Raw genomic sequence first — 13,888 nt, 5'->3', positions numbered from 1 at the left:
TTAACTAAACATTAGGCCAATTTCTAGGAACACATTACACAGGACAAGTAAAAGTCACTACTAAAACCAAGTAATGGTCACATGGTATATTTTAATTATTTACCCAAAATAAACCACCACCAGTCACCACAAAACCCAATTTTCTTAAATTTGTAGTCAGGAAACAAAAGCAGTGGTTCTTAACCCTAGATATAAATTAGAATCACTTGGGAACACCTATGCCTGGATCGTTCTCCAAACAATTAAATCAGAAACTGTGGGCATAAAGGTTGAGAATCACAGAAATAAACATCTTTTTCCTATTAAGCTAAATATAAGTCCTTCTGAAAAGTAATCTAATACTAATGTCCCACACTTCCACTTAACAAATTTTCAATATGCAGCCAAGAAAAGGAAAAAAGTCATCAACGTTTGCTTGGGATATTCAACTCAAGAAAGGAGCACATCATCTTACCAATTCACTTACCCTTACAAAGTTCCAAAGCAAACTTCCACAAGCACTCAGTATAGAGTACTCAGAACACTCATTCTTAGTTGACAAGCCTTTGTCCTGAAAACAAGCTTTTTAAAAGTTTTTATGAAAATCTTATTCTTACCTGTTACTGAGAAATAAACAAGATTATCCAACTTAGTGAATCCCATCCAACCACAATTATTTATTTTTAAAGAAAATCACTACACTTACCAGCACATTTTTCTTACCCATTTCGTAAGCAGGCTGGGTACTAATACTTTCTGGCATAGATGACCAAAGCCTAGTCATTCTCCACAAGTAGTTTAAACCCCAGTCATCATTCTAAAACTAAGCCACTCTGGCTACAAGCTCTGTTCTGTTAACCCCAAGACTTAGACAATATGTACCTGGATGACAGCACATGTCAGTTACAAGATATGCATTCCTTTAGAGTCAATCCTTATATCACAGGACGTGAAAAATAGCTGCTTGGTGTCTGGATCACTAGGACATTGGGTTAAAACTACCACACATAGATAAGCTATTTGTTCAGTCAGAGAGAACGGGCATAAAGTGACAATGCAAAAACAAAAAAAAGAGAGAATGTATTTCTTGTGAAAGCAGAAGAGAATAAAATGAAATGGAGTCATGCAGAAAAACTAAGTACTTACTACTTTGGATAATCTACTCTGCAAGCTCCTGCCACCGGCCCCAATACTATCAATTAGAAATGGGAAATGCTAACACTTTGTCAGTTCCAAACTCAACATAGTACAAAGCAAGGAAACTTTTATTACTACACTCACTCAAGTAGTGATTAAGTGTCCCAAAGTTTGGCCTGGTAGCTTAAGACGATCAAATATTAAATTTAGTTTCACAGAAGAACTGTTTTAACATCCTGATTCTATTACAAGAGCAAGAAGGGGGAAAAAATTCATTAAAGGTTTAGCATAGCCACTTCATTTCAGGTACCACTTTTGTTTTTGGGGTGAATATACATAAAACCAAACCATGTTCCAGCAGTAGTTTTTCTATTTGGTTTCACTAATATCACTTAAAGAGTTTAATACAGGCCAGTTAGTGCTTTAACAGCGTTCTCATCTGGGACAAATTTAACTCTAAATTCACATGGCAAGTAATGTACAAGTATCCGTTAGGAACTTATCAATCTGTGAAGCATTTTAAAGAGTCCATGTAACATACAAAGCAATGTAATATTTGTAACCAGAAACTGCACTGACTAATAAGCGGACACAGCTTATCATCTGGTTTGTTAAACTCTACACCCAACACATGCTGTTTTTTATTAAAACAAAACAACTTAAATCTCAAGTTACATGGTTTTACAATCTGGTCCTACTGAAGGAGTACACAGATTTCCTTTCTTGCAGACAGGTTAATATTCAGGAAGAACACACGTAGAGCACACTGGCAAATCTGACAGATTGTACCATCTGGATTACAAAAAAATTTGAATTAATCTGAAGAATTGGCAAGGAGTTACCAGAGAAATTATGTAGTGGCCTTGATTTTTATTTTTCTTTACCTAGAATTCTACAACTCTAAAATTTATCAATTGATTTATCTTATTAATAAACAGCACCAGTCTTGCCCATTGATACAATTAAAATTTGACCTTTTCAGTTCTTAGTTCACAAGTTTATTATGAAAAACACTGCAGTGCTCTTGTGCAGTTAACATTGTCTTACAGGTGGGGAAAAAAAAAACAGTTCTGTTCAAAACAACTCACCAGGTTCTGACAACAACAAAGAACAACATGAGGCTGAGACTGAAGAGGGAAATAAACTGAGTGCAGACAAATCATACAATTAAATTAAACGGTATCCCTGAAAATAAACAAAACGATTTCAAAACTCACAAGTAGAGGGGAGGCCTTGGTACTTATTGTTAAAAATGTTCATTAAGCTCCAATGATTGTTTGATGCTATCCTTATCTACAGTCATGCTGAGTAAAGCTATAGCTAAATGGAAGTTAAATTGTATTCACGAGGTGTTAATGTTTACATCTTAATATCTGCAGTCTCTCAGAGAAAGCAAAAGTAACTACAAATAGCGCTATGCCAGAAACTGGTTTCTTGACCAACAATGTCGCTTCAGCATGCAATGAACTGGTTCATTCTAAAGTGGTCACGGCTGTTGATGACAAGAGGCTTTGTATTTTTATATGGCACATCTTTTGGTCCGTGTGAAAACAAGTTTTTTTTTGAATGTTAACTATTCTCTGACACTTTGGAGTTACTGTTGCTCTTCCCGTTTCCAACAGGTCAATATATGGTTCATGGCAATACTGTACAAGTTTAAAATTTCATTACAGGAAGTAGTCTGGGGTACGACGAGTAACATGTGGCTCGCCTCTGCGAGGCGCTGGGTCAAACTGCAAGCTGAAAAATAAGACGTATTTGCTGTTTATATTCCAAGACATCGATGTACTGACAATCAAAATTAAGAATATTAGTCTTTCAAACTTTGCACATTTTTTTCTATCCAATTTCAGCTTGCCTTAATGTAACAGTGCCCTAATCATAGTCTAATCATGCATTTCATGTTAAATGTCTGCTAGATGCACTCCTCTCCAGAAGAGCCAAAGTAACTGCAGCCACAGAGGCTGTGCTTTCATACACTGGGGCTCCTTCTAAGCTTGTTTAAAAGAAGGGCTCTACTAAATGAAGTTAAAAAAAAAATCTAATGTACTTATCTGTAATCTCATCCTCAGGATATACTTCATTAAATCCACAATAAAAACAAGGGCTTAAAAGTTAAAACCCTAATAATTTATATTAGGGTCTATATATAAGTTAGTTTCTGTTGATGTGTTTCAACATATCATAGGTCCACTTTATAGAAAACTTAAAAATCAAACTGGAATGTGATTTAGCATTAGCTCTTTAACTCTTAAGTTTAGTATCTCATTAAAACCACGTATTCAAGTAATGGCAACCAACTACTCAGATGTAAATACTTACAAAGAGTATTTTAGAGTATCATCAAGTTCCATGATTGCAGCTTGGTTACCACAACGATAACAATAGTTTGGAGCACTGAAAATTGTTACTACATTTCGGTCATGGCACCAGTTATATCCCTACAAGGAAAAGAAAGGAAATTTAAAAACCTACTTTTATTCCCTTATTTACACAATTAAATGTGACTGCACTCAAGAGAAAAGATGATCTCCTTTTCTCCGCAAAAGGCTTAAGAAATGCTACTGCTTTACTTCTGGTGACTTAATTGTCTGTACCTTGTACAATTAAAAAAAATACATGCATTTATTTTTTCCCAAATTACAAAACTAGTTTTTTTATTATAAAAAGAAAAAACCCTTAAAAAATAGGATTAACCACCAAGAATAATCTGCCTGTTATATGTGGGCTTCTGTAAGTGCATCAGTGTCTTATCAGTTTCTCTTATTGCAGAGACATCAAACATGATCCAAGAATGAATATTTATGTGGACATTCCTTTTAGAGGCAGATATATACTCCTGGAGACCAAAACCAAAACCTGTTGCTGTCAAGTCAATTCCAACTCATAGCAACCCTATAGCACAGAGTAGAACTGCACCATAGGGTTTCCAAGGAGCCGCTGGTGGATTCGAATGGTCAACTTTTTGGTTAGCAGCCAGGACCTTATTAATCCTCTTATCAGTCAAGCGAAGGCCCTTAAGTTGCTTCCTGCCCAGGTACAAAGGAAAGAATGCCTCTAGGATGATTTCCAGCCTCACTCCCCCAAAGTCCATCTGAATGCATGAGCTACTTTTTAAGTATTCTTCACAAATTTTCTTCCCTATCTTTAGAAAAGTCAGGCTTTATTGACAACAATCACGTAATTGTATCAGTATTAATCTAAACAGGCCCTGTTTTAAAAAAGTATGCTGATCAATCTTGTACATTAAGAAACTTAGTCTGCTTCCCCTTTAGTTCATTCTTCTTTCAAATCACCTGTAACCCTAGCATCCAAAGGACCACTGTAAACATTTTGGTTTATTTCTTCTCAATCTCTCCTCCATACATACATGTTTTAAATATAGGAAACAAGCAAAATTAGGATCATAGAATGTTACATCCTCTTGCTGCAACTTACTTTCTTACCCATACATTCCAAGCACTTCCTAGTCATTTAAGAATTCTCTGAAAACATGTTAACTATGTATTTCACTGTAATCAAAAGCTTGAGGTTTTAATTCTAGTTATCTGCATCTACTGAAAGGGCTCAGGCTACATCGGCAAACTCATCAAAAAGAATATATGGAATGTTCTCATTCATATCATTAGTTTAAAACTAGTATATTCTTTGTTAAATTTACTAAAAAGCAAACCATGTTTCAAAGAACAGAACATACCTCCATTACCAGCTGGTGAGCTCTAGACACCAACGTGAGGCCATTGGCATGATTAAATGTCTCAGAAATATCTTGTCCAAAGGTGTAACCGGCTCCTCGAGGAGATATGCCCCAACCACCTCGGTCATCTGGATCTGACCACAGCAAGTCACACATAGGACCCTAAAAAGCAAGTTCAAGTTCTAACTGCCTCTTACAAAAATGGTCAACACAGAATTTAAGTAATTCATCAGAAGCAGCACGCTACTAATAAGTTGCACCTTGAGTGGTGTTTGCTGAAAATGGTAATAGATTTTGCAATTAAGGTCAAATATCTATGTACCAATGCCAGCTCAAATAAGACACAGCTTCCAGATGTTCTTATGAGGCACAGCCTGCATCAATCGGCCCCAACAGCAACATGCCCTAGCTAATTAATCTGCCTCTAGTTTGTAAATCTCAATGTTTGGCAGTATAATCTAGTGGCTAAGGCTGAGGCTCTCAAGACCAACCACCTTAGGTCTGTGATCTGCTAAAGAATGGGGTCAATAAGATGAACTAAGTTACAATTACATTTCTCTTTTTCCTAAAAAGTTTTCTGAAAAGATTTTATTAGCAAATGAAAATCAAATACCTCATGGGGAACTTCTTGTAGGCGATCAAGTGCTCTGATGTGATCCAGTGTATCTATGGATGGTGAGAGGCCACCATGTAGACAGAAGATCTGAAAAGAGTGGTTTATAATGTTATATAACCTCACCCAAGAGACGCTTTAAATATTTTGGACTAAGGTGCAGGCAGTAGCCCACATCACTTGGCCCCACTACTGTTTCTGTGCTCTACCTGAGCCAAGCTTGTCTCTGCAGGATGATTCTCACTTCCAACTGACTCTAAACTGTGAGTACATGTTCTCTGTTGATAAACTATCGTTACTGCACCTAGACTCCACTCAATCAGCTCCTTCAAGAAAACGTTTCCCTGACCTTAAGCCCACCCCTCACTCCCCTGCCCCCAATAGAGAACAGTATCTTCATTCTCACAGAATTTCCTTGCAATCTCTTCTGCATGCCTCTACCAGGATCAGTGAATAGTTAATTACATCTCCCAGACTTGTCCAGAAACACCCTGAGAGGATGGATGGGCTACATCTTCCATCCCTGCAATCCGAACACACAGTTCAGTGCATGACACAAAGAAGGTATTTAAAAACTGTTGGCTGAATGAATGCTATCTACCAAAAATAAGCCCAAAAGGGATGTGAGGGTGGAAAAAAAAGTCACTGGTACCTAAACATTAAGAAAGTAGATTCTTGAAAATAGTCAGCAATGTGAGTTTTAAGATGAACCACATACCTGCCCATCCACCAAGGCAGTGAGAGGGAGATAGTCAAAAAGATCTGTAAAATATTTCCACACATTTGCATTTCCATATTTCCTTAAACATTCATCATAGAAACCATATACTTGTGTGATCTGTCTGCTCTCATGATTCCCTCGAAGAATGGTGATGCGTTCACGGTAACGAACCTAAAACAACAAAATGGAAAACATAAAACAGCTGGCTCTTCTAAAAAATCAAATGACAGCTCTGGAAACTTTGAGGGATATCCAGAGTTCCAATTTTATGTAGAAAAGCAGCATCTCTATACCCTCACATCACACCAAACTGAAATCAGATGTGTCTGCCTACCTCATCTCAACTAAAAGTAAACTCTCCCTACCACCTGCTTTACATCAAGCATATTCAGGGGCTGTAAACTCCATACATGCTTTTTTTTTAGTTTAGTTATGCAACCATCACCCCAATCCAGTTTTAGAACCATTCCATCATCCCAAAAAGATCCCTCATGCCTGCTTGCAGTCACTCCCTGTTCCCAGCATTTACTGATTTACTGTCTCTAGATACTTTTGTCAACTATGAAAACAGCTTGCAAGCTAACCTGTGCTTAAAGCTCTCATTTCTAGACATTTCATATAAACAGAATCATATAATAGGTAATCTTTTGTGCGTGGCTTCTTTGATTTAGCGTAGTGTTTTTGATGTTCATCCATGTTGTAGCATGGATGAGTGGTTTGTTCTTTTTTATTGCTGCATAGTATTTCACTGTATGGCTATACTGCATTTTGTTTATCCATTCACCAGCTGATGAACATTTCAATTGTTTCCAGCTTTTGGTTATTCTGAGTAATGTTGCTATGAGCATTTGCATGGAAGTTTTTGTATGGACATGTTTTTGCTACTCTTGGATAGATTCCTGGGGTGTAACTGCTGATCATGTGGTAAGTCTATGTTCTACTTTTTGAGAAACTGCTAAACTGTTTTTCATAGTTGTACCATTTTATATTCCCATCTGCAGTGTATGTTGTTTATTGTTGTTATTATGAGTGTTCCAATTTCTCCACCAACACTTGGTATTATCAATCTTATTGATTATAGTTATTTTAAAGGGTATGAAGTAGTATCTCATTGCAGCTTTTATTTCCTTAATGACTAATGGTGTTGAATATCTTTTTATGTGCTTATCTGACCATTCATCTATCTTCTTCAATGAAATGTTGATAAAATATTTTGCCCATTTTCAAACTGAGTTTGTCTTATTACTAAGTTGTAAGAGTTTTTTTTTTAAAATATATTCTGGATATAAGTATTTTATCAGGTATATGATTTCTAAATGTTTTCTCCCGGTCTGTAAATTCTCTTTTTTCTCAATGAAAAGTTTTTAATTTTGATGAAGTCCTCCTTATTTTTGTATGGATCGTGATTTTGGTATCAACTTTAAGAAATCTATACTTAACCCAAGGCCACGAAGATTTTCTTTTTGTCCTCCTAGAAGTCTTATAGCTTTAGCTCTTACATTTTGATCCAGTTGTGAATGATATGAGGTAAAGCTCTAAGTTTGTTTTTTGAATACAGACATCCAATTGGCCCAGCACTATTCGTTGAAAGGACAATTCCTTCCCCCTCTTACGTGAATTCTTTAAAGTAGCATAATCATTCCTCTTCTGAGCAGTGGGATTCATCCTGGGTTTTAAGCACAGGTTGGCTTGCAAGGCTGCTTTCATAGTTCACAAAAATGATCTCTCATCATAGCAGAAACCTTCCATCATCTAATCTGATTTCTCCATTTTACAGATATAGAACACAATGGCCTCCAAAAATGTTTTGTAGCATTTTACATGATTCAGATTAGTAGTTTTATGAACACATACATTGTATTAATCACCTAAAGTTCAGCTCTTGCCAAAACCACATTTCACTGCTTCCCTAATATAAGTTTGCGGCAGCCAATTCATCATTCTGCATACTCTTAAATAAAAAGAGGTCTACTGGCTAGGAAAATTAAAGATCTTCTTCTGCACATTTCACAAAGCTACAACTTGTATACCTATCATTTTGTAACTTGTTTTTTTCAATTATCCTTTCTACTGTTCTAGAACATTATTATGTCATGTATAATGGCTGCAAAATATTCCACTGAGATAAACTATAATTTAAATATCCACCCACTGGATATTCAGACCAATTTTTTCTTTATATGATATTAAAGATGATACAATTTGTCTTTTCACATAAATAAAGCTTTTTCCACTTCAATTTTTTAGTAAAATTTTAAGTATAGGATTACATTGTCAGGGGTATAAACATTTGACATTTAATATGTTTTGTTCCTTTAAAATACTTCAAAAGTATCTAGAAATGTAATTAGATTACCTCTCCACATCCCAATTTATTGAACTGAAGTTCCTATTTGACCAGCTCTGTAACATTTTTTTCAAACAATGTGACTGATGCATTCTCTTCCTTAGAGAATAACCCTTTTGTTTTCATTCTATAACATCCCTTTACTTAGAATGAAAACAGGTTTATGATTCCTAAGTGCAAAATCCGAATACTTGTACTCCTAAATGTGGAGTGTTGTTCTAAAATTGAACATTCAGATGGAGAAAATCACAAATCACAGGGAAAACAGAAACTGAAAATTACCTTAAGAGCTACAAGCAGTGTAACTGTTTCAACTGAATAATATCCTCTGTCAACATAATCTCCCATAAACAAGTAATTTGTATCTGGTGATTTGCCCCCAATTCTAAACAGTTCCATGAGATCATGAAATTGCCCATGTACATCTCCACAGACAGTGACTGGACATCGAACTTCTTGCACATTGGATTCTTTTGTCAGGATTTCTTTAGCCTACAGATGGGGAAAAGAGTAAATCAATACATTTGGCATTAAACATTAACACAGATTAAGTTTGCTTACACTTTAATGCATCTTAAGGGGTAAACTCAGTACAAGACGAAAAGTTATTTTAATGTCTACTCTCTGCAGACATTTATGATTCCACTGAAATTAAGACAAGATATGGCTGGATTCTATCCACTGGCTGTCTCACCCCTTGATACCTAGAAAAATGTGTACTGTTATGGGTAGCCCCGTTTTTACATCAATATCAGGAGTTTTTAGGCCTACTCGCTGCTATCTACTTGATGCTAAAGAGATAATCATTAGCACTCTTACAAGATCAATGAAAAAATGGAGCAAGACATTCAGGTACCTACTTCCTTAGCTTCAGAGTTCTAACTATAATGCTGGCACTCCAGGATTCCAGGCTCTGAGGAGAGGTTCAGTAGAACTGCCCGAGTTTTTTTTTTAATTTTTGAAAGACATTAAAATTTTGTATTTCTTTACATTCTTTACACCAAAATATAAAATTTGTTTTACAGTTGTTAGTGTTCAATAAACATGCTTTTTATCGTGCTTTAAAAAAAGTTACATGGTAGCATATGCAGTCGCCCGTGTAATCACAAATTCAAATATTACATTTAAGGGCAACGTACCATTTCACTCAGTAGAAACCCTAGCATTCATTCAGTAAATTTTTATTGATCATTTACTGTATGCCAAGACTCTAAAACGCACTGGGAGATAATCATTCATTTGCTGAACAATCCCAGTGACTACTATGTACCAGACCCTGTGCCAGCCACTGGAGATAAAGCAGTGAACAAGATAGGGTCACTCCCACTACTGTAGGGGGAAAAAAAACTATAAACAAGTACACAAGAAAGAAAAGTAGACTGTGTTAATTGCCACGAAAGAAAGGGGAGAGTAACTGGGGAAGGCCACTTTAAATAAGATATTACAACAAACAAGACAACCCATAAAAGTGCAGTCTAGCAGGAGGGTCAGACAAGAAAATTATTATTACAACAGAAAAGGCCAAGTGATTAGACATTATATTCTGTGTAAACAGCACAGTGTTCCAAGATCACAAACACTGCGACAGCTAAGAAAACTGCCTACCTGGGGTCCAAAAGATGCACAGGAATTATTTACAGGAAAGGGGCAGGAGTAGGAAATTGGAGGTGGTCTAGTACAGAGAGATGCAATCATGTGTATAAAGTCCCAGAAGTTATGAGGAAAGAGTTAACATTACGGCTGAAGCGTAATACTCAAAATGGAGAAGAAGCTAGACTGGAGTCTGGGCAGGGTGACCAACTAGCCTAGTTTTAGCATAGGAAATTCCTCACCCCAGGAAATCCCTCAGTCTCTGGAAAACCATGACAGTTGGTCAACCCAGGTGAGGATGTAGAGGGAGAATAGGGTATGGATAGGGACTGATGGACACTAAGTGAGGGACTGAGACTGGAGAACAAGTGTAATGGAAATAGCATTAAAACAAAGATTCACTGACTGAAAAATTGATGAATGAATTGAGGATTTCAGAGGAATGGCCACAGAGGTGGGGAAGCACTGGTGTCACAGTGATTAAGAGCTCAGGCCCTTAACATTTGGTTAAGAGAGCTCACTTAACCAAAAGGTCAGCAGTTCAAATCCACCAGCCGCTCCTGGAAACCCTATGGGGCAGTTCCACTCTATCATATAGGGTTGCTATAAGTCGGAATCGACTCGATGGCAACGGGTTTTTTTGGTTTAGTATTCAGTGACCAATCTACCACCAAGTCCTGCCTAGTCTACCTACAAAACACATCTCAAATCCATCTACTTCTATCTGTATAGCCACCACCCGGGCCAAACCACCATCATCTCACCTGGATTACTGCACCAGCCTCCACACTAACTCCCTCTTTCCATTCTTCCTCCCTCCAATCTATTTTTCACGCAACAAAGTGACACTTTGTTAAAAATAATTAACTTTGTTGTTAACATATGCAGCAAAAGCATATACCAATTCAAGTTTCTACATGTACAATTCAGTGACATTGATTACACTCTTTGAGTCAAAGTGACAGTTTTTAAAACATTCAGATTAATTTTTTTTCACCCTCCTGATTTTTTAATATGAACAAGCAGAAGTTTGCCAGGCATATTCCCTTACTAAGTCTGTGTGGCATTAACACCATGTCTAGTGTTTTTCACACTAATGAAAATAGATGCAAATGAAATGATACAGTCGATTTCAAGAAAATTTGCCAAAGTTACTCAGAAATTTTAAAAGGAAAATGGTGTAAGAAAACAAATGGACACATACCATGTAAATCTTGCCATGATGAATTTTCACGTTTAATTCTATCAGAAGTTAAATTTCTAAGTACATCTCTGGACACCTGATTGAAATACTGATAGTACCATGAATAAAAGATACCTATCCTTATCTGCAAGGAGCCCTACTGGCACAGGGGTTAAGCACTCACCTGCTAATCTAAAGGTTGGTGGTTCAAACCCACCAGCTGCTCCATGGGAGAAAGATGTGGCTGTCTGCTTCCATAAAGATCACAGTCTTGGAAACTGCACGGGGCAGTTTTACTATGTCCTATAGGGTCGTTATGAGTTGGAATCAACTCGACAGCAACAAGTTTGGATTTCTGATCCTTATCTGTAATCTGCTACTAGCCTAAAAGGTTGGTGGTTTAAGGCCACCCAGAGGCTCCATGGAATAAAGCCCTGGCAAACTACTTCTTTAAAGATTACAACTGAGAAAATCCTATGGAGTAGTTCTATTCTGTAACACATGGAGGTGCCATGAGCCAGAATCTACTCGGCAACAGGTTTGGTTTAGTTTGTAATTATCGATGTCCTCTCAACATTCTGAGTTTGGATTAAGAAATCTTACAACTATATTTTTCAATTTACTATAAAACAATCAGCTACACATTGAGTGACCGACCTACAGACTTGTTTTGACATTTTTGGATACGGGCTATCCTAATCACCACGTTGTTGTGTGTCGTCAAGTCGATTCTGACTCATATCAACCCTATAGTTCTACTGCCCCCATAGGGTTTCCTAGGCTGAAACCTTTTTGGGAGCAGATCACCAGGTCTTTTCTGCCACAGAATAATAGTTGGTGGGTTTGAACCTTCAACCTTTTGGTTACCAGCCAAGCAGTTAACCACTGTGCCACTAGGGTTCCTTCTAAATTAACATAGTCACATGAAATTACAAATAAGGTAGACCTCATAGATCATCCATGTCAACATTTCTCAAGAAAGACAAAAACCATGAATTAACAACAGATTCACCAACTGTTTATATATTAATTTCCTTTAAGGACACACAATAGCTATTATCATTTCTAGTTAACACATACTGTGGAAAAAGCCACTCAACACATTTATGCATTTTCTACTATTAAATCAAGCAAATATTTTAAAGTACAAAATGATTACAAATCCTATGTATAAAAAACAGACTGAAAAACCTTAAAATATTAAATCTTGTTTATTTCAGTGGTGGAACTACCCCTCAATCTCACATTGAGCATTCTTGCTTTACTAACTAAAATGCAGCACTCAAAACCTGAAGAAAATTAAGAGAAAAATGTTTTAGGCTGACCTTAATCCTACCACACTAACATAAAAACTACTCTCATTTCTTTGTATCGTTAGCTGCCATCAACTCTGACTCATGGCGACCCCATACACAATGGAATCAGACCTTTGTGATTCAAAGGGTTTTCAATGGCTGATTTTTGAAAATAGACCCACCAGGCCTTTCTTCCTACTCCATCTTAGTCAGGAAGCTCCGCTGAAATCTGTTTCACATCCTACCTAGCAGCACGCAAACCTCCAATGACAGATGGGTGGTAGGTATTCTTGAGGTGCACTGGCCAAGACAGAACCCAGGTTTCCCACATAAAAGGCAATTAATTCTTCATACTATCTTCTAGTTTTTACTCACATGTTGATGTTAGGTGCCATCGAGTCGGTTTTGACTTAGAGCAATCCTACGTGCAACAGAACAAAACACTGCCCAGTTACCCATACATAGACCTCATATTTATAATTGGTCAACACCTCACTTTGTACCTCAAAGTTTTGTTTTCACTAATTCAAGTTCCTACAGCATTATACTGATCATTTTAAATTGCTGTATAGTATCCTGAACAGCTCTATAGATGTATTATTTATTTAAATTATTCCCTTTCAAAAATTTTCACTTGAGAGGTTACAGAGCAAACAGCACGAATATTTTTTTGATTTGACAGGTTCTACAAAACTGGATTATGCCAATTTAGTATGAATGAAAGAATGTACCAGTTCTTCAGCTATTTCAGATTAAAATGCTACCTCATTGATATTTTTCATTTCAGAGTTCAAATTTTTATTCCTTATTGACTATCAGTTATTTCCCCTTGGAGCCCTGGTGGCACAGTGGTTAAGAGCTTGACTGCTAACCAAATGGTCGGCAGTTCAAATCCACCAGCTGCTCGTTGGCCACGTTCTTTGAGCGTCTATTCATCAAAGCTAGACGGCGTTTAGCTGTATAAACAGTTTTAATCTGTGATTTTAATGAAGTTTTTTTCCATTTTGTTTAGCTCATTTTTTAAATATATAGTTCCATTTTTTTCTGTCCACATTTACTTTGTAATTTTTTTCCTTGCTACAATTGTAAAAAATAAAAACTGTCACCTTGCCATTTTCCAAGTTTTTTTCTGTTTTAAATTGATACTTTATTCTCAACAAAACTCTAGCCAACAGAATTCAGCATCATATCAAAAAAATAAACACACCACAACCAAGTAGGATTCATACCAGGTACACAAGGATGGTTCAACATTAGAAAATCAATCAACGTAATCCACCACATAAATAAAAGGAAAGAAAAGAATCACATGATCATCTCAATTGA

The 13,888-nt window shown here is 36.6% G+C and overlaps 1 protein-coding gene across 2 annotated transcripts in view; it reads right to left on the bottom strand.

Annotated features, from left to right (window-relative positions):
* Positions 1-369: 369 nt before the first annotated feature.
* The window catches only part of PPP2CA (protein phosphatase 2 catalytic subunit alpha), a 27,315-nt gene continuing 13,796 nt past the window's right edge, over positions 370-13,888 (bottom strand). The window contains exons 2-7 of one of the 2 annotated variants that reach the window (XM_004384718.3): positions 8,777-8,986; positions 6,145-6,318; positions 5,427-5,516; positions 4,814-4,975; positions 3,439-3,557; positions 370-2,856 (exon numbers count right to left, since the gene is read on the bottom strand). In XM_004384718.3, the coding sequence (XP_004384775.1) occupies positions 2,784-2,856; positions 3,439-3,557; positions 4,814-4,975; positions 5,427-5,516; positions 6,145-6,318; positions 8,777-8,986 (828 nt within the window). In that variant the 3' untranslated portion in view covers positions 370-2,783. The remainder of the gene's footprint in view (positions 2,857-3,438; positions 3,558-4,813; positions 4,976-5,426; positions 5,517-6,144; positions 6,319-8,776; positions 8,987-13,888) is intronic. The other variant, XM_023738988.1, reaches the window with a different exon arrangement.

This window comes from Trichechus manatus, unplaced genomic scaffold (genome assembly GCF_000243295.1).
Source record: "Trichechus manatus latirostris isolate Lorelei unplaced genomic scaffold, TriManLat1.0 scaffold00127, whole genome shotgun sequence".
NCBI classification, from domain to species: Eukaryota; Metazoa; Chordata; class Mammalia; order Sirenia; family Trichechidae; genus Trichechus; species Trichechus manatus.
Note: the sequence above shows the minus strand (reverse complement) of the source record. Positions and strands in the feature narration are given on the sequence as shown.